Source organism: Marmota marmota, unplaced genomic scaffold, assembly GCF_001458135.2.
Source record: "Marmota marmota marmota unplaced genomic scaffold, marMar, whole genome shotgun sequence".
NCBI classification, from domain to species: Eukaryota; Metazoa; Chordata; class Mammalia; order Rodentia; family Sciuridae; genus Marmota; species Marmota marmota.
The window spans coordinates 50,013,183-50,040,018 of NW_025999977.1; the positions used below are offsets into that span (position 1 = coordinate 50,013,183).

Consider the following 26,836-nt stretch of genomic DNA (forward strand, 5'->3'; position numbering starts at 1 on the left):
CTGTAGACTGCCAGAGTATGCCACCCCAGAATATCCCTTTCTGGTGAAGGGTTACTTCATTCTAACTATTTTGGGAACATAATTATTTTGTGAGACATAAGAGAAGCTCTGAAAACAGATGTTACTCTTGTAAGAGAGAGCCTCCTCTATATGGGAAATCTCCATTTGCAAGGTGTCTCCCTCTGTACTAGGGAGAGATGGAGGACCCTGAATAGAGATTCTTCTATGCAGGGAAGGCACCAACTTTCCTTCTTTGCCCTGTGTTTCCTGGGCGTCTCCCCATTACTGGCTTTGCCACATCCTACTTTGTTTCAGTGGATTATAGTATCTCAGAGCCACTTGTTTGATATTTATTCACTTCTCTTGGGTATACATATTATTAAACTTGGTTGGGTTTTTCTTTTGGTAAGAAAAGTCCCTTCCAGCCAAGAATTATGAAAGAGAAAATAATTTTTAACTTTCTAGATGTACAAGTAGTTTTACTAGCCTGTGGAAAACAGTATTATCCTATATTAAATTTCCAAATGTAAATTAATTTGTTTAAAATAAAAAAATTTCATTCTTTATTAGTATTTTTTCATTGTTACCTTTTATGAGGAAAAGGCCAAAAAATTTATTTAAATGTAGTTAGTGTATTGGGTGTCATAGGAATTCTTTTTACACGAGTAAAGTAATAGAAGACTTTTTTTTATAGTGTTTCAGAAATTTGTCATCCTTGGTCAGGAGCTATGCTAATTTTATCTGTATTACTGCAATTTTAATGTATGTGCTGCTGATGCAAGCATAGGATTTACTTTAAAATAATATATTTTTCATTTCCATCCTTGAAATACATACATCTCTATTATTGGAATCAGTGTGTTCTATTAAACAGTTTTTGATGCTTGTTAAGATGGAAAGGGAGACTATTTTATCTATAATGACTGGTATTGGGGACTATTGCAGTCAACTTTTGCCTGGAGGGGATAGATTGGGCTTGTTAAAAGATCAACTTTAGGCATAGTAGATTTGAATGAGCTTATCTCAGCAGACAATAAGTCATCAATAAGACAGCACTAAACCTGGAATGGTTCAGGGCTCCACCAAAAGAAAGAGCAAAAGTTTTCTGAAGTGTTTGAAGAAGCAAGACAAAAAAAAAAGTGATTGGCTAAAGTGGAAAGCCCTAGTTAGAGGCTAATTGGCAGCTTCTGATGGGTTAAAGCCTTAGTACTTGATGGATTCTGATTTGATAACTTGTTTTCTTTTTAAGCACTTTATACACAGATGTTTATTTCTTAACATTTAAATCAAGGAATATATTCTAAATCTTCTAAAAGATGAATTCAAAGTGCAATCTTTCCAGGATCGTTTCTGTGATCACTATGCCCTTAGTTACTACTGGAGTTTACTGTTCAATGTTTAAAAAAAAAAAAAAAAAAAAATAATGAAGTCAGGTTATTTACAAACCATCCTAGATTTCTAGCTCTTCTATCACCAGTTCTATACTGATCTGCATTTTTTAAAAGTTCATATCACCAAATCAAAGCAACTTTTAGGTATGAAATAGCTGTACATTTAGCCTCAATCAATAAAGTGTTATAATGAAATTTGTAACGAATGCTGGTTTTCTTGTCATTGTAGATTGTTGGGTAATGTGCTTTGGGAGTACCCCATGAACTTTGAGGTTGGAGTTAAAAAAAAAATTTCTTTCCAGTAACTGACTTTTTGGGCTGAAACAACTCTGTAATACCATAACATTCTATGTGGTCCAGTGCAACTCTCAGCCCTTCTGGTATTCCAATAACTGCCTGAGTTTCGGGGGAGATGTCTCAAACATGTTGGGCTATACATAGTTCAATAAACAATGCAGTGAATATTCATAACCATATTCTTAAACTGTATGTGATGTGTTTTGCCAACAAATTCTGACCTCAAAAGAGTGGAAAATACCCAGGAAGGCATCTATTTTTCTGTTCAGTGTTGGGAAGCCCAAAAAGAAAAACCGAGGCTGATCACTAATAGCACAGTTCATTCTGTGACCAGACAATGGAGAACTGGAATTCTCTCACCAAATCAACTTCACAGTCTGGTAGGGGTGGGAAAGTTATAGATATAAGACAAAAGAGGGGGGGGGGGCAGGTGGGATGCGGGGCATTGGGTGGGTAGGGCTAAGAAAAGGGGGAATATTCATATCTTCTCTCAGGCATTCATGCATAGCTTTTTTGCTCTTTTTTCAGTTCTTTCTGGCCATCTTCATTGCTATCTGTGCTAAGGGGTATGTCATTTAGCATGTAGATGGGATTAAAGTGAAATTTCTGGTCTAGTAGGAGTAATTAGGTGGCTACTTTGATTATCATGAAGTTTGATTATTATGAAGAACTTCTAACCTTAGGTGCCCTGTTCCCAAAGATAAGTTGGGGTGAGGGAGAAGCAAGCCAGGCTCATGGATATTGTTCTATCTGTCTGTGTACAAGATCCCTGTGCTTTAAAGCATTTTCAAATAATAGTGTTACATCATAAATTTAGTCTTTCTCCATTTCATCAATATTTTAAAACAAAATGATTTTTTAATATTTTTTAGTTGGAGATGGACACAATATCTTTCTTTTACTTATTTTTATGTGGTGCTGAGGATACAACCCAGGGCCTTGCACATGCTAGGTTCCACCACTAAGCCACAATCCCAGCACCACAAGAAGTGGTTTTAATATTCTTTTGAGCATTCAGTTCAGGAATTCTGTATTTAAGGGAGTCCTATGAGCCTAAACAGAGACAATAGCCATTGCTAAAGTGGTAGAAACCTTGTTCTGCCTTTCCTGAACTCTGAAGCTGTTATGCAGCAAAGCTTGGCATAGTGGTGTGTGCATATAATCTGAGCAACTCGGGAAGCTAGGAGAGGATTGCAAGTTTAAGTTCAGCTCTAGCAAATCAGGACCTATCTCAAAAAGGGCTAGGAATATAGCTCAGTGGTAGCGCATCCAGAGGTTCAATTGCCAGTACTGCAAAAAATAATAAAAATAAAAGTGTAGCCAATACCTTATCAGGGCAATGGCTTTTGCAATGTAACTAAATGTGTTGTCTGTTACTCTACAAAGTTTTATTGTTTCCATTGAGCTGGATTTCTTAATATCAAACCCAACTCCAAATACAACAGGGGAAAGTTGGGGAGCGAGGGATGAAAATTTACTAAAAGGAATCCTCCGTGGTAAGAAGGGATTCTGGATAAGCAGATGTAACGGGATCAGTATTCTTGCTGAAGACCAGGCTCATCAGATGCCATCCAAGAGAATGAGGAATTTGATCAGATATCAAGATGAGGTATCCAGAGTGAGATTCTGGCTAAACTGATTTAACAGGTATTATCATTTAAATCTAGACTGTCGCCCCAAAGCTCCTGTGTTAGGAATTGAAGCAGTGTTCAGAGGTGAAATGATTGCCTTGAGAGGGCTGTATCCTCGTCAGTGGATTAATCCATTTGATGGATCAAAAATATGAATGGACTACTGGGTGGTAAATGTAGGCATGTGGGGTGTGGCTGGAGGAGGTGGGTCAATGGGGGTAAGTCTTTGGGGACTATATCTGTCCCTGACCCTTACCTTGTTCCCGCTCTGCTTCTGATCTGCCATGAGCTGAACAGCTTTTCTTTACCAGGTCCTTCCTCCATGTTGTTTCTGTAATGGAGTTGGCTGACCATGGACTGAAACCTCTCAAACCTGAGCCAAATTTTTAAATTTTTTCTTCCTCTAAATTGTTTTGTTATGTATTTTGGTCACAATGTCAAAATTCAGCAGGATTTTTACTAACTACAGTATGAAGGACAGTTATGGGGTGGGGCTTAGCAGGGCTCACAGGAGCCCACACAGTTTTTCAAGGAAACAGTCATTGTCAGTACTCTGGACTACACTTACTTTCAAATTTCTAAATATTATTTGAATTTTCAAGATGAGAAATATTATTAGTTTATTACCTTCATTTACTTAATCTACTATTCACTCTTTCTTGAACCCTTTTACAACCTGTTTTCTTTTGAAGCATGGATTTCTTCTCTTTCCCTTATCTGAGTAATACTAAGATTTCTCTGTAGGGCTAAAGACCACTCTGATTTTGGACTTTTTGGTGTGAATATTTTAAATAGAAACTGATATTAATCATTGATCTCTTCAGAGACTGAGGGCTAATTAATTCCATGCACAATAAATAGATCAAAAGGTCAAATTGCTATAAACTTTTATCTTTTAAAATCAGTCTGATTTATGTTTTATTTTTAATTAATTTGAGTGTTAATGAACTCCTTTATCATTTGAGGCTGTCATAATCATTAAGTGTTTTGTATGTGCCTGTAGGTGAAGACGCAGAAGAAAGGCGTGGACAGGTTCTAATTCTTTTAGTAGAGCAAGCCCTTCATTTCCATGACTACAAAGCAGCCAATATGCATTGTCAGGAGCTGATGGCTGCAGGTGAGTAGACAACTTAACACTTTGCTCATGTTCGATTTATGTAATGAATAATGGAAAAAGGTCTAGTTTGAAATCAATTGGCCTGATTGGTAAGCCAGGCACATTTTTGCTTGAGATACATTTTATTAGCATTGACAAGTGTGTATGCTATGTGTTTATATATTGATATTTTAATGGGCTTAGATGCTATATTTGAGATTTTGATTGCTTTTAATTCATATTAAAAATATGCTCGTCATTTTAAGAACAATTTTTTGTAAAACATTTTAGTCCTATCTTATGTCTTAAATAAAAGAATATCCACAGTTTGTGAATAGATAGTAAATGTTCCTGTTCTTGAATTTGAAGGAAAACTGTTTTCAACCTAATTTTAAAAAATCGGGGAGCAGTTTGCAATCTTAGGATTTTCCATGTTGAAATTCACTTTCTTGTTTCTGGAAAGTAGGCAGATTTGTGGAAAAAGTTCTCATCTGAAGAACAGGTTCCCCAGTGGAAGGGGAAGTGATGACATCTCATCATGGGCTCTGTGCTAAACACTCTGTGCCTATGCCTGAGCACTGTATATATCTGTCCTTAAGAGTGAGTGGCTAGGGGACTCACAAATAATGGTGTTACATCATAAATTTAGTCTTGGACTAAACTCTTGGAAAAACTCAATACTATAACTCTCAAACCCTAACTCCACCTGACTCTGGTTTATAAATTACATTTTGGGTATTCTAGGTCCCTGGCATCTAATTGCAGCCTCATAAACTATATATATAACTATCTCACAGAAAGCATAGAGATTAATAAGAGCTTCTCCATTACTGTCTGAAAGTTTGCTATCAATTGTCTTTTTCAGATTAAAAGTCACTGATTTTAATTGTAATATTATTAAAGATATGAAACTTTCAAAAAAGAGTGGCTAAAACCCAGTGCATCACTTCATGATAACTCTGGAGCTGTGCAGAGTTGTGCACTCTTGTTGCAGTCATCAAGAGCTCAGGATGGAGCCCAGGGCATCAGGCGTGCTAGGCAGGCACTGATCGTACACTTTTTGCATGTCTACTGTTAATGAAATAACTATTCTGACACCTGCTATAATGGTAAGGAAGCCCTATTCAGGACTGATACTGCATGTGCCCGCAAAGTTTCAGTACAGAAGAGACAGAACTATCTTTAGATCCAACAAAGATAGGTGGACATTCCACCAGTGAGAAAATTGAGAGGTCAGGGGATGGAAGGCTACTAAGAAGAGACATCATAAGTGGAGGGATTTTTGCTAAACCAAAACTTCAATAAGATCCTTTCTGAAGGCGTCAAGGGAAAGCAATGAAAAATTTGATTAGATATGGAAGATGTAGGGATTCTGGTTTCTCTGACTTAGGAGGATTCTTTCTATAACTGAAATGCATAGGCCTAGCAACGGCTAACATTGAGGTCTATGAGCAAAGGGCTCAGAGGAGCCCGACTAAAAATTGGACCAGGAGAGAATCTTTGCATTTCATCTATGAAAATGTTTAAAAACTCTTGGAAAAACTCAATACTACTGTAACTTACAAACCTCAACATTAGAAAACGGATTTCATAGCTTGGGGTTGTGGCTCAGTGGTAGAGTGCTTACCTAGCATGTGTGAGACTCTGGGTTCGATTCTCAGCACCACATAAGCAAATAAATAAAGGTACATCAATAACTAAAAAGAAAATGGATTTCATTTTAAAAAGTCTTCTATAATAACCACTGGTTTTGCCAACATGAAGTTCAAAATGATTCTGATTTCCTCTACAGACATTATTGTTTGAATCCAAAATTAGAGGGTTTGGTAAGAATTCTGTCTTTTAAGGGCGGCTTAATTTTTACATTATGTATTTTGTATTTACAGAAATTAATCTGTACTGATACCTTTGTTCTTAGAAAAAAGACTCAAACTGAAACTCCTTCGAATAAAAATGAAGTATATTTTTAGAATTCACAATGTAGCATTATATATGAAAATGATGTCCTCTGGGAGACAGGGGCGCTGAGTCTCTTTCTGGTGCTGTCTTTGGGTGTCTGTCTTCTGTAGAGTGAATGATCTATGTGGGTGTCTATCTTAATGTCTCTTTTATCTAGTCTCTGTAGTCTCTGATGTGCTTTTAAATTTAAAAAAAAATATTACTTAATCCTTTCAACAACCAGAGAAGAAGGCATTGCTGTTGTCCCTTTGTAGTTGTAGACGAAGTGTCATTCCTGAGCTTTCCCAGGTAGCTGGGTAGAGTTTTACCCTGTCTTCTGAATCGGATACCTACGTTTTTATTGAACATCAAAGCACAGTGGACTATTTGTATTCATTTTGAGTTAACGTAAAATTGGAGTTCATCACGAGCATTAGTCTGGAATAACACGGAACTTTCTGGATAATAATCAGTATGATCTTTCTTTTCCAACTTAGATTCTTAAGCATTTCTGCATAATGATTACTAACAACTACCATTTTGCTTTCATACCACAAGACTTGAACCAGGAATCCATTATATTCTTCATCAAAGTTTGAATTTGTTTTGTTTCTTCTGTAAAAATTTTTTTCTTGTCAATTTTGCAGGCTATGCTAAGAGTTGGGATGTTTGTAGCCAGTTGGGACAATCGGAAGGTTACCAGGACTTGGCCACCCGGCAGGAGCTCATAGCTTTTGCTTTGACGCATTGCCCTCCTAGCAGCATTGAGCTGCTTTTGGCAGCTAGCAGCTCTCTACAGGCAGAAGTAAGTGTTCCAGATAAAATAAGTCCTGACCTGCTTGAAGTACATTATTTTGAGGGTGTGGGTTTCAGATGTGTAATCATTTTTTCAGTAATATGAGAATTTTAATTGGTAGAAGACAAATAGATTATCATGTATAGGAAGAAGGATTTGAAATAGGATATAAAACAGTTTTGGCACTTTTATTATAGTAAGGAAGAAGGGTACACAATGGACTTGAGAAAAATTGAAAGTAATATCAGGAAATAAATTATTAAATATAATGGGGAAAGTTTGTGTTAAAAATAAAATGCTTGGGAAACCGCCATGTGAAGTACATCTGAAGCCATGTGAGTAAAGCATGTGGTGGCACCAGTCCCTTAGGAATCCTTTGGAATTTGGGGTGGGAGTGAGCTTTGGATGGACAGCTTTGTTTCTTAGTATTCATAGGCTGCATCTTGTGAGGAGACTGGACTTCACATTTTCATCTCATTTATTGCATTGTATGCCAGATTTTGCACGGTTGATTCCCTCTCCTGAAACTTGCTTCCTTGTGAAGCTGTTCACCAAGTGAGCCTATTACTGATTCATTATGAAATAGCCCTTCATAGTGAAGAGAGGCAAGTTTAAAAACACAACTCTTTTATAACAGACTGTTCTTGTTTCAGATTCTTTATCAAAGAGTGAATTTCCAGATCTATCCTGAAGGAGGAGAAAATATCATCGCCTCACCATTGATTAGTAAAGCACTACATGAGGTAAGCCAAGCTGGGAGGGAGGAAAGAGTGGAGTCAAGTGAGGTCAGATGTATAACCTCAGGAATGGGGGGTTTTGTGTCTGTGTGGTGACCACTTTTCAACTTACGTGAGAAACGTTCATATAGAAAACTATGCAAAACAAAAATGTCCTGCTCAACAAATTATCACAAAGAATACACCCATGAGACCCCCTACACAGTGAATAGTTCTGACTGGCCTGCCGCAGTACAACCATAGTCTCTCCCAGCTTCCTTCTAGCCCAGAGGGCACCGCTATCCAGACTAAGCCAGATAAGCAAGTCTTTTTTTTTTTTTTTTAATAAGATTTAAGACCTACCCAATACATAAACCCTAATAGTTTAATTTTTTTCTGTTTTTGTGCTTTATGGATAGTTAAACCCAACATGAGATTCATTCAAGCTGTGTGTGTCTGTATATATAAAAACTATTTTTTGATGTATAGACATTAATTGCTGCATGTGTATATTATGGTTTATGCATTGTAATGTTAATTTATATTGGCTTGTTTTCAACTTTGGCTATTAGAAATGCCTCTAGTGCCCATGGCCATACATTTCTCTTGGGCATATACCTAGCGCTGGAAGTGCACATTGTTTTTTACACACCCAAATAATTTAGTTTTTCAAAGAGGTTTTTATTAGCTAACAGCACATTCAGCAGCAGTGTATAGGATTGCCAGTTATGCCCATCCTAGTACCTTAGTATTGTCTGTCTTAGAAATTTTATCTATTCTCCTACGTATTTAGTGATAACTAGTTTTGATTTGAATTCTTATTTTTCTGGTCTAATAAGATGGAGTTATCTCTGGAGAGATCTTTTTCGAGGTGCCTGTTCAGTTCTCTTTAGATTTTTATTCTTTCCCTTTTTCTAATTGAGATTCTTATTTTTAAAGATCAAAAGGGTTTATTTTTATTTTTTTAAATATTTAATTTTTAGTTTTAGGTGGACACAATCTTTATTTTATTTTTATGTGGTGCTGAGGATCAAACCCAGTGCCTCACTTAGTACTAGCCAAGCACTCTACCACTTGAGCCACAACCCCAGCTCTCAAGAGTTACATCAATGTAAAATTGTTCTGCATAACACATTTATCTTCTGGTCTTATATCTGATATTAATATACCCACACACACTTTAAAGCACACTTACCCATTTTTTCTTGTATTCATTTTTTTAACCTGCAAATGCCATAATTTTATTCTCCTTTAATGCTGAGCAATATTCCATTGTGTATATATACCAGTTTCTATTCTCTTTTTTTAAAATTTACTTGTTCTGTTATATATGACAGCAGAATGCATTTCAATTCATAGTACATATATAGAGCACAATTTTTCATGTCTGTGGTTGTACAAAAAATAGATCATACCATTTGTGTCTTAATATATGGAATTGGGGGTACTGATGTCCATCTCATTCCACTATCTTTCCTATCTCCCTCTCCCCTCCCTTCCCCTCACTTTCCTTTTTATTGAGATTCTTGTGAATAACATTTATATGAACCAATTAAATATTTATAAATCTCCTGGGAGAAAAAGGAAGGCAAGTATATCCCCTGACACCTGTTTTCTGTTGATCAACATCTGCTCCATGGGATTTCAATTTTCATGACTATTTCTAGCAACATGTAACTGGTGTTTTTTAGATTAAAGGTATTTTAGTTTCTCACTTTGCAGCTGGATAAATTAAGAGGTGATGATCCTTGTTGTAGATTTTTTTCTAACAAGATTCCATCAAATGGTAGTCTTCATTTCCATAGTATAAGATGTCAACCGTTTCTCCAGCAGCTGTGTTGGAAGGTATGCATTGTGATAAGTGTGGTGCACCTTTTTTTTTTTTTTTTATAAATTCAGAATAGCTATAGGCTTAGGCCATGTTCAAATTTAAACATTAGTTCAATCATAACTCAGATCTCAGAGAAGTATGTGATGTGACTTTTTGCCCACATGGAGATTGTGGTCCTCTTTCCTGCAGTGGTGACTCTAGGACAGCACTGACCAGTAGAAGTTTCTTCAGTAAAGGAATGCTCTCTTCCTGCATGCCCAGTGTGCCAGCTACTAGGCACATGTAGCTGTTGAGCACTTTAAATATGACTAGTATCTTTAAGGAATCAAATTCTAAATTTTATTTAATTTAAATTTGACCCCCCCCTTTGGTGCTGGAGGTCAAACAGAGTTTCGTGTATGCAAGGCAGGTACTCTGCCACTGAGCTATGCCCCCAACCCAGTTTATATTTAAGCAGCCACATGAGGTTGTTGGCTACTGTGTTGGTCATCACAACACTGGAGGAGCTCACCTTCAGTAGAGGATTGGTTTGGTCACCTTCACTGCAGACAGTGGGGTTTTGGTTGTTCTCCTTTGAAATTGAAGCGGTAGCATTTTCCAGGTGTCTGCAGTGATGTGGATACGTTTCATCCTTGGGTGTATTTAGACTTGTGGTTGCACTGATTAGGAATTAGTGTTTCCTTTCTGGGTATAAGAACACATTCAATTCTGTGGTGGTTTCTCCATGGGATTCAGAGGAGTTTTTATGTTAGCTAGTGCTCACTGTGTTCTGTGAATTAGGTGTGAATTAAGAGGACTCTCTTTTAGGGTCCAATTGAAGACCTGTGTTTTATGAAATTGTTTTGTTTTTGGTACCAAGGATTAAACTAACCTAGGGATGCTTAACCACTGAGCCACATCCCCAGCTTTCCCCTCGCACCTTTTAATATTTTTAGTTGTAGATGGGCACAATACCTTTATTTTATTTATTTATTTTTATGTAGTTCAAACCCATTGCCTCACACATTTGAGACAAGCACTCTAGCACTGAACTGCAACCCCAACCCCCTTTTAAATTTTTATTTAGAGATAGTCTCACTGAGTTTCTTAGGGCCTCACTGAGTTCCTGAGCCAGACCTTAAACTCATGATCCTCCTGCCTCAGCCTCTCAAGCTGCTGGGATTATAGGCAAGTACCACTGCGCCCAGCATGAAATCTTCTTAATCCAAGATCTTGCATCTTTTGAACCTCTGCCACTTCTCACTTGTCAAGGCATGTCTGGTACTCTGAATGGCTCTCTGACATCATGTCTTGTCCTGTGTTTCAGATACTCCTATGTCCCAGTCATGGCAAAGTCATCACCATTCTGAGTGGGCTCTTTCATACCTCTGGTATTATGAGTTTTCGGTCTGCCTGTACTACTGTTCTCATCTTGTGTTCTGAATCTTATCCCTTCAGCTTAAGTGATTTCTTTCTAATGTTGTCTTTGAGTCCTCTAATTGTTCCTTCCTCTATATTCCCTAAATATAGTCCCATCAGTTTGTTCATACACTTACAGGTATGGTACAAACTTGTATGGTCACTGAAAGTGTGTCATTTATCTTTGTACTCCTCCCAGAGTGTTTATTACCTAGTGAATGCCTGGTAAATGTTTGATAAAGCTCACTTGAAAACTAACCTTGTAATGATTAGTCTGTGGAAAATTAATTAGGAAGTAGAGTTTAACATAAAAACAAAGACTTTGAGTTAACTCTTTTGCATGCCCTTTGGTGGCTCTTGAGGTTCTGTTGTTTTGGCCACTGTAAGGGGTATGTCATTGCTCAGTATAGAATTGCTGAGTTTAGCTCCTTGAGCTTTTTCTGCATTCTCATTCTTCTTATAATCCGTGGAAAGCCTTTTGTGACTTTTGGCTTTCCTGTTTCCTGCCTCTACAAAGCCTGGCTCCTTGGTGGCTTCTTTGGAGTAGGCCATGCTGTGTCACCACAAGTGGGCACATACTGCTCCATTAAAACCTCATCTGTAAATGAAAGCCACCACCAGCTGTCCTCTGCATGTTCCACTTAGTGAGAAAAAGGAATTCTTCCAAAATGATTTTTTGCTGTTTATTTTTTCCTTTCTAAAAGCTTCCTTGTCTTCCTTTGTGCTCTTTTGGCAAGTTGTAATGGATCCAGATCTCGTGAAGTGCTCACTTGAATCCTCAGTGAACACATTATGGTTTTGACTCATGAAGCACATTTCAGAATGTTATAGCTACTATCATTAGGTTAAAATACAGTGTTTAGCTGTAAGATGTGTGTGCTACACATTCACAGTACATATAGTAACCACATTAAATTGTAACTCATAAATGAGTGCTGACTTTATTTATAATCTGCATAATACTTAAGACTTTCATTACTTGAGTTGTGAAAATGATTTTTATTTATATATCAAAGCAAAATAAAGATGTAATTGTTATGCAGTAGCATTTGCATTAGTACAAGTGGATCCCACAAATTTGAAGATGTTTTTGTCCCTGTGAACATAGTTGTTTATGAATAGAACAAAATGCAGACTTTGTGAATAACTACAAAACCATAGGTTTCCAGTTTTTTATTAATGTTGTTTATTATGCCATTTAAATGGAACAGTGTTCCACCACTTAAGTATATTAACATTTTGTTTAGTATTAGTTATAGCATTTAGCCAATGGTGTTTTCCCAAGATAAATTTAATTAGAGTTAGAAATGGTTTTTATATAGGGTTTCCATTAAAAAAAATCATTTTCATGTGGGTAAACTTATGAGCATTTTAAGTGGCTACAGAGTTATGATTGGACTAATGTTTAAATTTGAACATGGCCTAAGCCTATAGCTGTTTTGAATTTATAAAAAAATTGTTTAGAAATATTGAAATAAAAGCAAAATAGCAGTTGTGTTTCAGATCATGGCTGCCATTTTCTTTATTCATTTACTAGTTGATAGACAGTTGGGTTGTTTCCACTTCTTAGCTATTATGAATATGTTGCTATGAACATTGATGTTCAGATTTTTGTATGTAAATGTCATTTCTCATGTGCCTAAGTATAGAATTGTTGTATGCTCTACTTGTGTTTAACATTGGAAGAAACTGCCAATGTTTTCCAGTGTGGCTGCACATTATTACATTCTCACCAGAAATAAGTTTAGCTTCTGGTTTCTCTGCACCTTCCCTAATACTTGCTGTTCACTGGCATCTTGATTTTTTTTTTGTTTTTTAATTTGTTATACACAACAGTAGAATCACTTTGATACATCGTATTTAATGGAGTAAAATTCTTCATTCTTGTTATACAGGATGTAGAATCCCGCTGGTCATACAGTTATATATGTACATAGGGTAATAATATCTGATCCATTCCACTATCTTTCCTACCGCCATAACCCCATCCCCTCCCTTCACTCCCTTCTACCTAAAGTAACTCTATTCTCTAACCCCACCCCCGTTGTGAGTTAGTATCCACATATCAGAGAAAACATATGGCCTTTGCTTTTTGGGGGATTAGTTTATTTCACTTAGCATGATATTTTTCAGCTCCATCCATTTACCTGCAAATGCCATAATTTCATTCTTTAAGGCTGAGTAATATTCCATTGTATATGTATACCATATTTGTTTTAACCATTCATCTGCAGAAGGGCTCTTACGTTGGTTCCATAGTTTATTGTGAGTTGAGCTGCTATAAACATTGATGTGGCTGCATCACTGTAATATGCTTTCTTTTAACTCCTTTGGGTATAAATTGAGAAGTGGGACAACTTAGTCAAATGGTGGTTCCATTCCAAGGTTTTGATTGTTTTTTTAATATATTTTTTTTTCAGTTATAGATGGACACATACCTTTATTTTGTTTTTTATGTGGTGTTGGGGATTGAACCCAGTGCCTCACGCATGCTAGGCAAGCACTCTACCAACGAGCCACAACCCTGATCCCACAGGAGTGTTTTCTAATCTACTCTTACATGTGTACTGTCATTATGGTTTTGGTGTTCATATCCCAAGTAATTAACAACAGTGAGGACCTTTATATGTTCTCATTGGCCATTCCAGTATCTTCTTTGGTGAAATGACTTAAAATATTTTGCCCATTTTTAACTAAGCTATTTGTCTTGTCATTGCACTAAAAGAGTTTATTGTTTTTTTTTTTTTTTCTTAAACATTCTGGATACAAGTCTTTTATCTGACTTGAAATTTGAAAACACTTTTCTCTCAATATGAGACTTGAATTTTTTTTAATGGCGTATTTTTTGTTTTTGGTACCAGTAGTGTCTACTTTTTTTTGTTTGGAGATAGTCTCTGCTAACTTACCTAGGGCCTGTTAATTTGCTGAGTCTAGCTTTGATCTGGGATTACGTGTACCACACCTGGCTAAATGGTGACTTTTGAAGTGTGAAATTTTTTTGTTGCTAAAATCCTATTAATATTTTCTTTAATTGCTTGTGTTCTTGATGTTGTATCTGAGCAATCTGTGCCTAATCCAGTATTATGACGTTTTACTCCTATGCTTTTCTCTGAAAGCTTTTTAATTTTTACATTTATTGATAAATAAGAAATAGTAATTTCTTTTTGTATGAAATATGTATAGACTGGAGTAAATAACCATATACAAAAAGAATTTAAGGATTCTCCATACTGCTTTCCATATTGGCTGCACCAATTTGCGGTCCCACCAGCAGTATGAGTATGCCTTTTCCCACACATTCTCGCCAACAGTTATTCTTGTCTGTATTCTTAATAGCTGCCATTCTGACTGGAGTGAGATGAAATATTAGAGTAGTTTTGATTTGCATTTCTCTAATTGCTAGCTATGATGAACATTTTTCATATATCTGTTGATTGTATATCTTCTGAGAAGTGTCTGTTCAGTTCTTTTACCCATTTATTGATTGGGTTATTTGGGTTTTTTTGGTGTTAAGATTTTTGAGTTCTTATAAATTCTAGAGATTAGTGTTCTGTCTGACATGCATGTGGAAAAATTTGTTCCCAATTAGTAAGCTCTCTAGTCACCTCACTGATTGCTTTTTTTTTTTTTGCTGAGAAGCAGCTTTTTAGTTTGAATCCATCCCATTGATTTGATTCTTGATGTTAATTTTTCCACTATAGGATTCTTATTAAGAAAGTTGGGGCCTAATCCCACGTGTTGGAGATTTGGGCCTACTTTGTCTTCGAATAGACAGTGTTGCTGGTTTAATTCCTAGGTCCTTGATCCACTTTGAGTTGAGTTTTGTGCATATTGAGAGATAGGAGTTTAATTTCATTTTTTGCCTATGGATTTCCAGTTTTCCCAGCACCATCTGCACTGGGAATGGAACCACCATTTGACCCAGCTAACCCACTCCTCAATCTATACCCAAAGGACTTAAAAACAGCATGCTACAGGGACACAGCTACATCAGTGTTTATAGCAGCACAATTTACAACAGGTAAACTGTGGAACCAACCTAGAAGCCCTTCAATAGATGAATGGATAAAGAAAATGTGGTATATATACACAATGGAATATTATTCAGGATTAAGAGAATAAAATTATGGCATTTGCAGGTAAATGGATTTAGCTGGAGAATATAATGCTAAGTGAAATTAGCTAATACCAAAAAAAAAAATGCCGAATGATTTCTCTGATTTAAGGATGCTGATTCATAATATGCTGCAAGGGTTCAGGGGGATGGGAGGGTTAAATGAACTCTAGATAGGACAAAGGGGAAAAGGGGAGGAGGACATACGGGTAGGAAAGATGGTGGAATGTGATGGCCATCATCTCCCTAAGTATATGTATGAAGACACGAAGGATGTGACTCTATATGTGTACAACCAGAGAGATGAAAAATTCTGCTCTATATGTGTAATATGAACTGTAATGCATTCTGTAGTCATATATAACGAATTAAAATGTAAAAAAAGATGAATTTATAACATTACCTTGTGCACATAAAGAAATCAACTCGAAAGAAATATATTTCTCTTAAGTCTTATAACTCATTGTTTCTCAATGGGAATAAAATCCAGAATGTTGTCTTAAAACTACTAGATATGAACCATCTATGATAAAGTATTAACATTGTTAATTTTTGGTAAGTCATACAGGGATATATGTGGTAACTTTGTGGTTTCTGCTTAAAATAACAGTATTAATATGAAAGTTACAGTTCTCTGATCTTTCTACTATCCCATGAATCGCATTAGTCAGAGATAAACATTCTTAAGTTTAGATGTATCCTGTATTTTTCTTGAGTATAGACAGATTTTACTTAACGCTTCTCCTGGTTCCTAGAGGGTTGTTGTTATTTTTTTTTTTTTCAAGACTATAAGAACCATATATATTATTTTTCTGCAGCTTGCATTTTTGTATACTGCTTGATGTTCTGGAATCTGCTCTTGTTATTACATGTAGACCATTTATGTAATGGCTGCATGGGGTTCATTGGATGCCCATACCGTGATTAATTTACTCTTGCTTTGTTTTGGGACATTGAGACTGTGTCAGTTTTTCGCCTTTTTAGACTGAACTATTCTGGACATCTTATGCACACATTTTGCACACTAATTCTAGTAGTGTTGCCCTTACAAAATGGTAGAAATGAGCTCCTGGTATATGTAATTGCCTGTGATTTTTGTTAGCTTTTCCTCTATACTTTTGTGTAAGTGCTCCCTTTGTCTTTCCACTGTTATGAGTCAGCACATCACTGGAAATATGGTAAGTCTTCATTGTTATTTTGCTATTTTTTTTTTTTTCTTAACACCGTCTGGTGTACATTCTCTGTGGGAGACTTTGGTTACAAAAATCATTTGTCCTCAGTTATCCAGTTGGTAATGCAGTAGGACACATTTCAGAATATTCATTTATGCATCTCAGTCAGAATGTAGATCAGCCCACAGGAGAGCACACTGTTCCTTGTTTTACTTCTGGGATGATATGCTTAGTTAATTGAGACTTTTGTCCCCAGGAATTCAGGTGAGCATATGGTTTTGATTGGTTTGGCAATTCCACATTATGGATTTCCTCACAAAAGTTAAAATTGGATGCTTCCTCTTTTAGCACTGTAGTTGGAATTCCAAAACTTTCTTCCTTTTTTGACTTTCCTTTCCTTCATAGGGTCCATGCCATTTTTCTAATATTTGTTTCATTTTCTGTTTTAAAATAATTGTTTTAGCAAGATGGAATACAGGTTTATTGTGTATTTGCTGTTTAAATCCATTTGTAGGTGACACTTTCCAAAAACAATATATTCAAGTTGCCTTTCTTACAGTGAAATCTGTGGGTGGTTCTCATTTCTGTTTACCTTTGAGCAAGTATCTTGATATTGCTCACTTCAGCTGGTCAGTATGTGCCACTCTGAGAGACTTCTCCTGTACTGTTTTGGTGTATGCTTTCAGTGGCTGCATCTTCTGTCCCGCCACCAGCGTGACATCTCTTCTCCTTTCTTAAAGACATCCCAATTGTCTAGAAAGAACAAGTCTATCTTTACAGTTTTTCATAGCATAAATCTTCCTGGCATCCTTGATTCTTCTCTTTCCCCTGCACAATGCATCTTGTCTCTAGGAAACCCTGTTGGCTCCACATTCACAGTGGACTGGGAGTTGGATTATATTTTACTGTGTACCCTACTACTACCACCCTGGTTTAAATGATCATGTCTCACCTCAAGTTTTAAAGTAGTGGCCAATTTTTTTTTTCTTATGCTTTTCTTCCCACTGTACAATATTCTCTATTCAACAGGGGATCAAAAGTGATTATTCTAAAGTATCACAGAGCATAACATACCTTTCCCTAAAACCTTTTACTTGGAGTAAAAACTAAACTTTACAAATTTATGTATGTTTATTTTGCAGTGATGGGGACTTGCACATGCTAGACTAGCACTTCTACTGAGTCACACCCCAGCCCCTTAGAACTAAGTTTTTACAATTACCAGCAAAGACACCTGTAATCTTTCTTCTCCACACCCTATTCAACTTCATATCACCCCTCCCCATCTCCTAGCAGACACATTCACTTTGCTGAGCTGGCTGGCCATATGGGCCTTATGCCATTCTTTAAACATTGCCAGAAAACTTTGGCCTCGGGGTCCTTGTGCTTGCTACATTCTACCTGGAATGTTTTTCTCCCACCTATTTAGGTGACTTTGTCTTGCTTCTCTCAGGTCTCTGTTCACATGTCACCTCACTAAGATCTTGTTCTCCCTATGTACTGTAGAGTGCCTTCATGCCTCTACTCCGTTTCATTTTTCTCCTTATGGGGTGTGCTTTTCTGACATACTTTATATTGAGTTTTTGCTTTCCTCTTCCTGGAATGTGAGTTATCTGTGACAACAATGGTGCTTTATTCAGTACTATATTTCCAGCAGCTTAGAATAGTGCCTGTTACAAATTGATGTCACAAATATTTGAAGAATGATGAGGAAGGTAAGATGTGGATGTGATAGGTGCAGATAAATTGCTTTATTACACAGGGAAGAATATTTGAATAGGGTTCAACTTGGTAAGTTCTCAGTTAATTTCTTCCCTAAGGTATTATTAAGTTCCTTGGATGCAGGGACCTTATCTTTATCATAACCATGATACATTGCACAGGTCTTCAACACAGACATGAGAAAAGTATGTTCATTAAACTTTGTTGGTACATGCAGAATTCAAAGACATGTATCAAAAGAGATTTTAAAGGGTTGGGGCTATAGCTCAGTGCCAGAGTACTTGCCTAGCACGTGTGCAGCACTGGGGTTGATCCTTAGCACCACATAAAAGTAAAAGCATGTTGTCCATCTAAAACTGAAAATAAATTTTTAGAAAAGTGATGTTAAATAAAAGATTGAGCATGGAAAAAGAAAATTATATGTCATACACCTCTAATTTTCTGAGTATGCCCAAGAGTGCTATGAAGCCAGGTGCAGGGGGGCTTGCCTATAATCCCAGAAGCTGGAGAGATGGAAGCAGGAAGATTGTGAGTTCAAAGCCAGCCTTAGCAAAACTTGAGGCACTTAACTCAGACCCTGTCTCTAAATAAAATACAAAATAGGGATGGAGATGTGGCTCAGTGGTTGAGTGCCCCTGAGTTCAATCCCAGGTAACCACTGCCCCCTCCTCCTGCCTCAAATAAAAAAGAAAAAGCTAGGACATCCAAGTTCTGGCCCTTAAATCCCTTGCAATAGTATATCTTTGAGTATGTCTGTTGGGGACTTTGTGTTTTATATATAAAAGCACTTTCATATGCATTCATTTTTCTGGGGAAAGGACTTAACTTCCTCAGAAATATGAAGGTGCTTATGGCTTTCAAAAGCAAGAGCTAAATTGTAGCTGTGCCTGCTCATGAGGCAGATAAGTTGAACCAGAGTCAGACTTTACATTTATTTACTCCATGGGGCATTGTTCTGTTGCTTTCTCTGACAGGTACTTTTAGATTTTCAGTAATAAGGATTATATTCTTAATATTTTGATATCAGGAAGAAATTTTCTATAAATAAATTATAGATACAGAGAATTGTTTTGGATTATGGATATGTTAGAAGAAAAGGGGCAGTGGTTGAGTTGCACCTGGCTCTGTAATCCTTCCATAGTCTACATGTCCCCCCAGCTCAGTGTATAGGAGGCCAATGGATCTCTCTGAAATTAACCCTTGTATTACCAAACTATGGAAAAAGCAACTCCTTAACTAAAGATTCATTATAGTAGTTGACCAATAAGAACCATGTCTGACATGTGGAACTATCTTTGTACTTGTGAGTCCATTTGGTAATGGTGTCTTTCATTGTAGGATTTGAAAAATTTTATTAGCACTTAGGAAGTTAACCTTTGATCTGTGTAGCACACTTGACATTAATGAGATTTCATGTTAAATTATATGCTGGGTATGGATAATTTGGGTTTGGGGTTTAATCTAGTTTTGGTATTACACACTGTAAATTAATTAGCAGTGTGCCACTGTGATTATAAAAAGTGTCAGTAGTTTAATTTCAGGAGTAAATTTTGCCTAACATCTTTTTTCTCTCCCCATTATATGAAGTTGAAGGAGAAATATTTTCCTCATTAAGGACTCTGGTTACACTATGATCTTGGTCAACCACCCCTAAAACAAATGCTTGTCCTGTGGGTCCGACACATGAATCTTTTATTTTCTCTTTTGTAATCCTTCTTAGATTCTCTGAGTATTTCCCCTATTTATGTGAATTTCATTTATTTTCTGAAACAAATTTTTGCATTTGCTGTTTTAAATTTCCTATCTTGGTCTAGCTGCTCCATAATATGGAAAGACGTAAATTTTAAGTTTCTTTTATGAAATAGAATAATTTTGTGTTTAATTTTTTGTACTAGGGATTGAACCCAGAGGCACTTAAACTGAGCCACATCTCCAGTGTTTTATATTTTAGAGACATGGTCTTGCTGAGTTGCTTAGGGTCTCCCTGAGTTGCTGAGGCTGGCTTTGAACCCATGATCCTCCTGTCTGTTTCCCAAGCCACTGGGATTATAGGTGCACCACCATGCCCAGATAGAGTAATGGTTTCATGACTTTCATAAAAGTCATTTTTTATACCTTTGAATTTATTTGATTTTCCTCTGAAGTAAGTCATATTCTGCTTAAGTGCCATATTTCTTACCATGTTTATATTTTTAATTCTATATTTGGATTAGTTGATGACATTTAAATCATTCACTACGCCCTCTCAATTAAGAAGATTCTGCAGATGAACAGGAATGGAAAATGTGACATGAAATCCTATTTGAATAAAATTTATCGACTCTAGGTACAACATATAATGCTTTTGGAAATGTATCTTTAAACACTTAAACAGCTCAATAAAACCAGACTTCTTAGATCTACCTCTAGCTCCAAATTACAGAGATTCTCACATTCTACAGATGTGATGATGAATAAATAGTGGCCCTACTCCTGATTGGCTCACTGTCTAGTCAGAAAGGAAAAAAAATTAATATATTGTGAAAATACATTTAAAATGTGCATTTAATGTTATGAATGGATAGAAGGATACTACATTGTTTTAAAAAGGTTTGACATAGAGCAAAAATATCACATGCTAGGAAAAACTTGGAAGAACATCTCTGTGACCTTGAAGTAGGTGAACATTTTTTAAACAAGGTTAAAAAATAATCTTAAAGTTAAAAATGATGAATTACATTTAGAATTAAAAACTTTGGTTAATCACAAGACACCATTAATACAACGAAAAGGTAATGCCCAGAGTAATAGAAAATATTCACAGTACATACAATTAATAAGAAATCTGTATCTAGAACACACAAAACACTGATAAGTGAATAAGAAAGATGGAAAACCAATAGAGATCAGAGCAAATACTTAACAATAGAAATTACTCATCACAGAGATTAAAATCACAAAAAAAAACCATTATCAGAACTGATGTTGGCGTGGATGTGGAGCCATCAGAACTCTGAGTTGCTGGTCAGTGTGTGAAGATGTTTGGATCTACTTTTTAGATCTGGGCATATGCATACTGTGTGTATTGGCAATTCCACTACTATTTACCCAGAAATGCATAGTATGTTCACCAAAAGGTAATTACCAGCATGTTCAGAGAAACATTATTGGTATTAGCTTCAAGTTAAGTACCCAAATGCCTATTGATAGAAGAAAAGATACATAAATTTTGGTATATTCACACCGGGTAATGTGATGTAGCAATGGGCTGAACACTTAACTATGTACATAAAAGTGAAAGAAAACAGAAGAGTATATGATTCTACATTTTTTATATGAATGAATACAGGGAAAACATATTTATGCTGCTGTCAATCTGGACAGTGTTTTTTCTCAAAGTGGTATGTCTGGGAGTGAGCGTAAGAGAAGCTCCTTGGATTCTGATGGTATTGTGTTTCTTGGCCTGAGGGCTCATTACATGAACATGTTAAAATTGATCATACTATAAGCTTGTATGTGCATACTTTTTTTTTTTTCCATGGGGAGGGAATTCTGGGGATTGAACTCGGGGCTTTAAACACACTAGGCAAGCACTCTACCAGTGAGCTGTGCGTTGTCTTTGAATATGTCTTCTACTTCAAATGAGGTTTATTCAAAAGGATCCTTTTGCCTGGTTTAAAAAGACAGGGAAGAGAATATATGTTGGTTATGATTGTCTTTTTTGTAATGGGACTGTGAATAAATGTTCTTTTATCCATACCTTTTTGAACTTTTCAAATTGTTTTTAGTGAGTTTGAATTAGTTTTATAACAAAGAAAAATGAGTTTAAGTGAATGCAAATATTGAGGGAGGGTGTGAAGGAGGAAGAGGGGTGTTGGGGGGAGAAAAAAGGAGAGGGAGAGATATATTACTGGTGTGTTGAAATCATGCAAAGAATGAGTGGCCTGAACATTCTGGTACCAAATCTAGTTAAGGAAAGGGGAGGAGGCACTCTAGCCCTGTTGCCTGTAGGCAGCATATTCAGTTTATTCGATCTACAGTTGTGTCATGGTATCCTAACACTTACTTTTCAGTGTTACTATGAAACACAAGTTAGGATAGCAGTTGGAGGTAACATCCACTACACCTCTACATGGCATAAGAAACTCTATGGCTGGAGGAGTGGCCTCACTGGGGGAAAAAGCCTCTGGAGGTCACTTTTTTCTTCTATTGTGTTAATTCAGATCTGAGAGCCAGCTGTCCACTGTATTATGAGAATAAATGAATTTGTATTGCTGTTTTCACAAATGATAAAGAAATGAAGGAGAATTCCAGTAATGCCACTATTAAAGCAACTCTATTCTGTTTGTGTTACCTTCTAGTTTTTAAACTCAGTATACTTAGAAAGGTCTTGGCACATAGCAAGCATTCAAGAAATGGCAGCTATCATTGTTTTCAAAGGGACATTTAGCTATTTTCCTATCTAGAGCTTTCTACCTTGCCTCTTCAGAAGTGTTGAATAATGAACTTCTGTTTTTGCATCTGTCTTCCTTCTCTGCCTTGGAATGCTTGTGGTTGAACTTGGCCTCCTAGGTTCCTTTCCATCACTAGAAAGGCTGTGTACTAGTTCATTGAGGTTAAGCACACATATGATGCTCTTTTCTGTTTCCTTCCCTTTATTTCCTGTCATTCAAATCTATAGTGTATTTTCATTTGCAACGTATCTCAGTTTGGATTAGCCACATTTCACATATGACTCGTGGCTACTGTGTTGGACAGCTCAGGTTAGAGGCAGTTCTGGATGTGTGTTCCACTGTTTCCCACCACTACACTCACATGATAATTTTGGTTAAGAGTCTGCAGATCCAGCTACTTGATAGTTACTTCAAGATAGACTTGCTAAGACAGCCTTTTAAATAAATGGTGCTGGGAAAAATGGATATCCATATGTAGAAGAATGAATTTAAATCCCTATCATTCACCATGCATAAAAGTCAAATCAAAATGGATGAAACACTTAGATAACAGACAAGAAATCTTGAAACTGCTCAAAGAAAACATAGGGTCAACATTCTGATCTAGGTACAGGCACTGGCTTCCTCAGCAAGATCCTTAAAGCTCAGGAAATAAAACCAAGAATCATTAAGTGAGATACCATCAGAAAGCTTCTGGACAGCAAAAGAAATGGTCATGAGAGTAAAGAGGAACCTACAGAATGGAGAAAACCTTTGCCAGATACATCTCTGATGGAATTAATGTCCAGAATGTATAAAGAACTCAAAAATCTCAATGCCAAAGGAAAAAAACATAGCCAATATGGAAAAGGAAAAAACAAATATTTATAAAGAACTAATCAAAAACTTGCCAAAAAGAAACAAATGGGCCAAGAAATATGAATGTTTAGCTTCTCTAGCAGTTAGTGTAGTTTTGATTTGCATTTCCCTAAGATTTCAACTTACTCCAGAAAGAATGGCAATTATCAAGAACATGAATAATAAATGCTGGTGTGGATGGGGAAAAATACGTACAAATGCAAATTAGTACAGCTACTCTGTAAAGCAGTGTGAACATTTCTCAAAAAACAAGGAATGGAAACACCATATGACCAAGCTATCTCACTCCTCAGCCTTTCTTCAAAAGGTCTGAAATCGGCCATACAGCCAATTCAGTGTTTATAGCAGTGCAATTCAGAAGAGCCAAGCTATGGAATCAGTAGATGAATGGACTAAGAAAATGTGGTATATACACACAGTGGAGCTTTGCTCAGCCATAAAGAAGAATGAAATAATGACATTTGCTGGTAAATGGATGAAAATTAAAAAAAAAAAATGCTAAGTGAAATAAGCCAGACTTAGAAAATCAAGGTTTGAATATTTTCTCAGATGTGGAGGCTAGAGCAAGATAAAGGAAAGATGCTTGGGAAGAAGATAGGATACCATAAAGATACAGGAAAGATCAGTGGAATAGGAGAGCTAGAGGGAGGATAAATAGACTGAATTTAACAAAATCATTTTGTGTTCATATTTGAAGATATACCAAAGGGAACTTCACTTTTATGTATGTAGGAGAAAGGAAGTTTAGTGGGGGAGGGAGCTTGAAATTAAAAGCAAGAACAAAAATGTGCCTCAATGTGATAAATGTGACCACTCAAAATGATCAGATGATACACATGAAAATAAATCTTAAAACCCATCATTGCTAGTAATGAGATAAATATATAACAAAACAATAGCATACGTATTGTTCCTCCCTGAATCATTTTCAAAAGAAAATTCAGGAGAAAAAAGACATCATGGTACATTAGTTTCAGAAACATTTATAAAGCAAATGACACATTTAACTTTTACCAGTCTAATATCTAACAACTCATGTTTCTTAAACCACAGTATTTATTATTAACTAAATTATTCATTTGAACAATGCTTCTGTGACCCCCAAGGAAAGTATAAGATTCTGGTTTCTACCTTTCAATGTTAAAGGACACTTTTTTTTTTTAAGAGTATTTTTAATATTTTTCAGTTTTCGGCGGACACGACATCTTTTTTTTTTTTTGTGGTGCTGAGGATCGAACCCGGGCCGCACGCATGCCAGGCGAGCGCACTACCGCTTGAGACACATCCCCAGCCCAAGGACACTGTTTTTCATCCAAATAAATGGATGATTGATAGTGTTTAGAAGGTTTATAATGTGGAACCTGTTAGTCTTTCAGCAATCCACAAAAATTCTAATTTTCCATTTATTAGCTGGCAAAATTTCATAGGGAGAAAAGTCCATACATTTACAGGCTTTTAAACAAAAATTTGATAACATCTGGTTGCTATTGTTTCTTTAACGCAGGATGAAATGAGTGTTCCAGGCAGCAGCTCAGCTGACCTCTTATACTGGACTACTGCCACCACCATGAAAGTCCTTTCCAATACCACGACCACTACCAGAGCAGTACTACAGGCTGTCAGTGATGGGCAGTGGTGGAAGAAGTCTTTAACTTACCTCCGGCCCCTGCAAGTAAGCAAGGCAGCCTTCATTTTCAAATGTGCTGTGTGGTTTGTCATTTGTAAGCAGTACTCTTCATTTGTTTTCACTGTTACGTCTTAATGATTTATAAAATTTCTTCAGAAATCCAGGCCTCCTCTCAGGGCGTGAGTAGTCTGTCTCATGGAGTGAAATACACTCCCATGGAGTACTTGCAAAGGACCCTGATACATTTGAGTAGGGTTTGGTTTACATCTTAGAATTAAAATTTAGTGAAACGAAAATGATTGCATCAGTGCTTACTTGCTTTGCTATATTTCTACAAGCCAGTAGTTAGGGAAGAGTTAGGAGCCAGCTGATGGAGAAGGGTTGAAGTAAAGATCAGGATTAGCAGTAGAGCAACGGAGTTTGTTTTTGGGGAAATATTAACACATGATTCACCTGTATTTTCTGCATTGTTACATTCCAGTTCTATAGTCTCACATTGGAAAACAAAGGGGAAAAACTTGCCTGTTTATCGGTTCATCCCAAACACACGTAGTTTCTCCTTCATTCATTTATTCATCCATCCATCCATCCATCCAGCAAACAGTTATCATTTTCTATGAGTCAAATACTGTGCTAAAGACAGGAATAGAAAAGGATAACCCTTCAGTCTAATCCCCTTCCTCTGTGGAACTTATGTTTCAATGGGGGAGATGAAGAAAAATATTTTGTATAATGCCAGGTGGTTATAAGTATATGAATGTAACTCATAAGCAAGGTAAGTGAATAAAGAGTCATGTCGAGGAATTAAAATTCTGATTTAGGGAGGGAAGTTAAGTTACTCAGGAAAGAATCGGGTTGAGCAGAAGTATGATTGAGCCAAGTAGAACAAATGCAAAACCCCTGCAGGGGGACTTATTTGATGTCTTTGTAGAACATAAAAGAGGCAGGTGTAATTTGAGGACTGTGAACAACTGGGAAAAGAGATTAGATAGGTGGTGTGGAGGCCCATCATTGAAAGCTTGTGTAGACTGTGATAATAAGTGTGTGGATTTTATGCTGGATAATATGGAAAACTTATGGAAAATTGAGGCAAAGCAGTTGTGTTCTCCAGCCTTAATTTTAATGAGCTCATATAACTTCTGTGTGGAGAGCTGGCAGTCAGAAGCAGAGAGAGATTCTTGTTCAGTCCTCCGGGTGAGAGATGATGCTGGCGTAGACCTGAGTACCAGGAAGGAGGTGAGAGAGGACTGCTGTGGGATATATTTTGTGGTCCTACAGATGGTCTGTGTGTGGGGTATAGGAAAGAGAAAAATCTAAGGATGATCATCCAAATGCTTGGGTAAATGAAAAAGATATTGTTTACTGTGATGCTTTGTACTTGATTCTGGGGTAAATCTCTTATCCCTTCATGCATCACACTGGATTATGATTATTTTCCTTTCTCAACTGTTCGGTGTTTTGAAGGCTTATGTCCTAGGTCAGATCTTTAACCCAGATTGTAGTCTGCATTTTTATTAAACATCTGCTGTATTCTGACCACTGCCAGCAGCTTCATTGTTTCCCTCAATGGGACTTGGTAGAGGGTCTGGGTTCAGTAAACTTGGGAGGAATGTCTTCTACCTGGATCTTTCAGTAAGGAGCTTTAATGTTGGTTTGAGGAGAGCAAAGCCACCATAATCAACTATATTAGTAATAATAAAATATTTGCTAACAGGAATGTTGATGCTCCAGTCTTAAAGTGGTGGTCGAGAAGGAGTTGGGGTTAAGGAAAGAGGCACCTTCGTAAGTCTTACTCCTCCACTAAGGCAGAGAGGGT

The 26,836-nt window shown here is 36.7% G+C and overlaps 1 protein-coding gene and 1 non-coding gene across 2 annotated transcripts in view; one reads left to right on the forward strand and one right to left on the reverse strand.

Annotated features, from left to right (window-relative positions):
* Positions 1-26,836, forward strand: part of Nbas (NBAS subunit of NRZ tethering complex) — a 351,187-nt gene that overhangs the window by 187,501 nt on the left and 136,850 nt on the right. The window contains 4 exon segments of the mRNA XM_048804961.1: positions 4,323-4,436; positions 7,001-7,158; positions 7,803-7,892; positions 24,898-25,065. Of these exon segments, the coding sequence (XP_048660918.1) occupies positions 4,323-4,436; positions 7,001-7,158; positions 7,803-7,892; positions 24,898-25,065 (530 nt within the window).
* LOC125617354 lies at positions 678-785 on the reverse strand. The gene has a single exon (XR_007348329.1). It is a non-coding gene; the product is annotated as a U6 spliceosomal RNA (small nuclear RNA).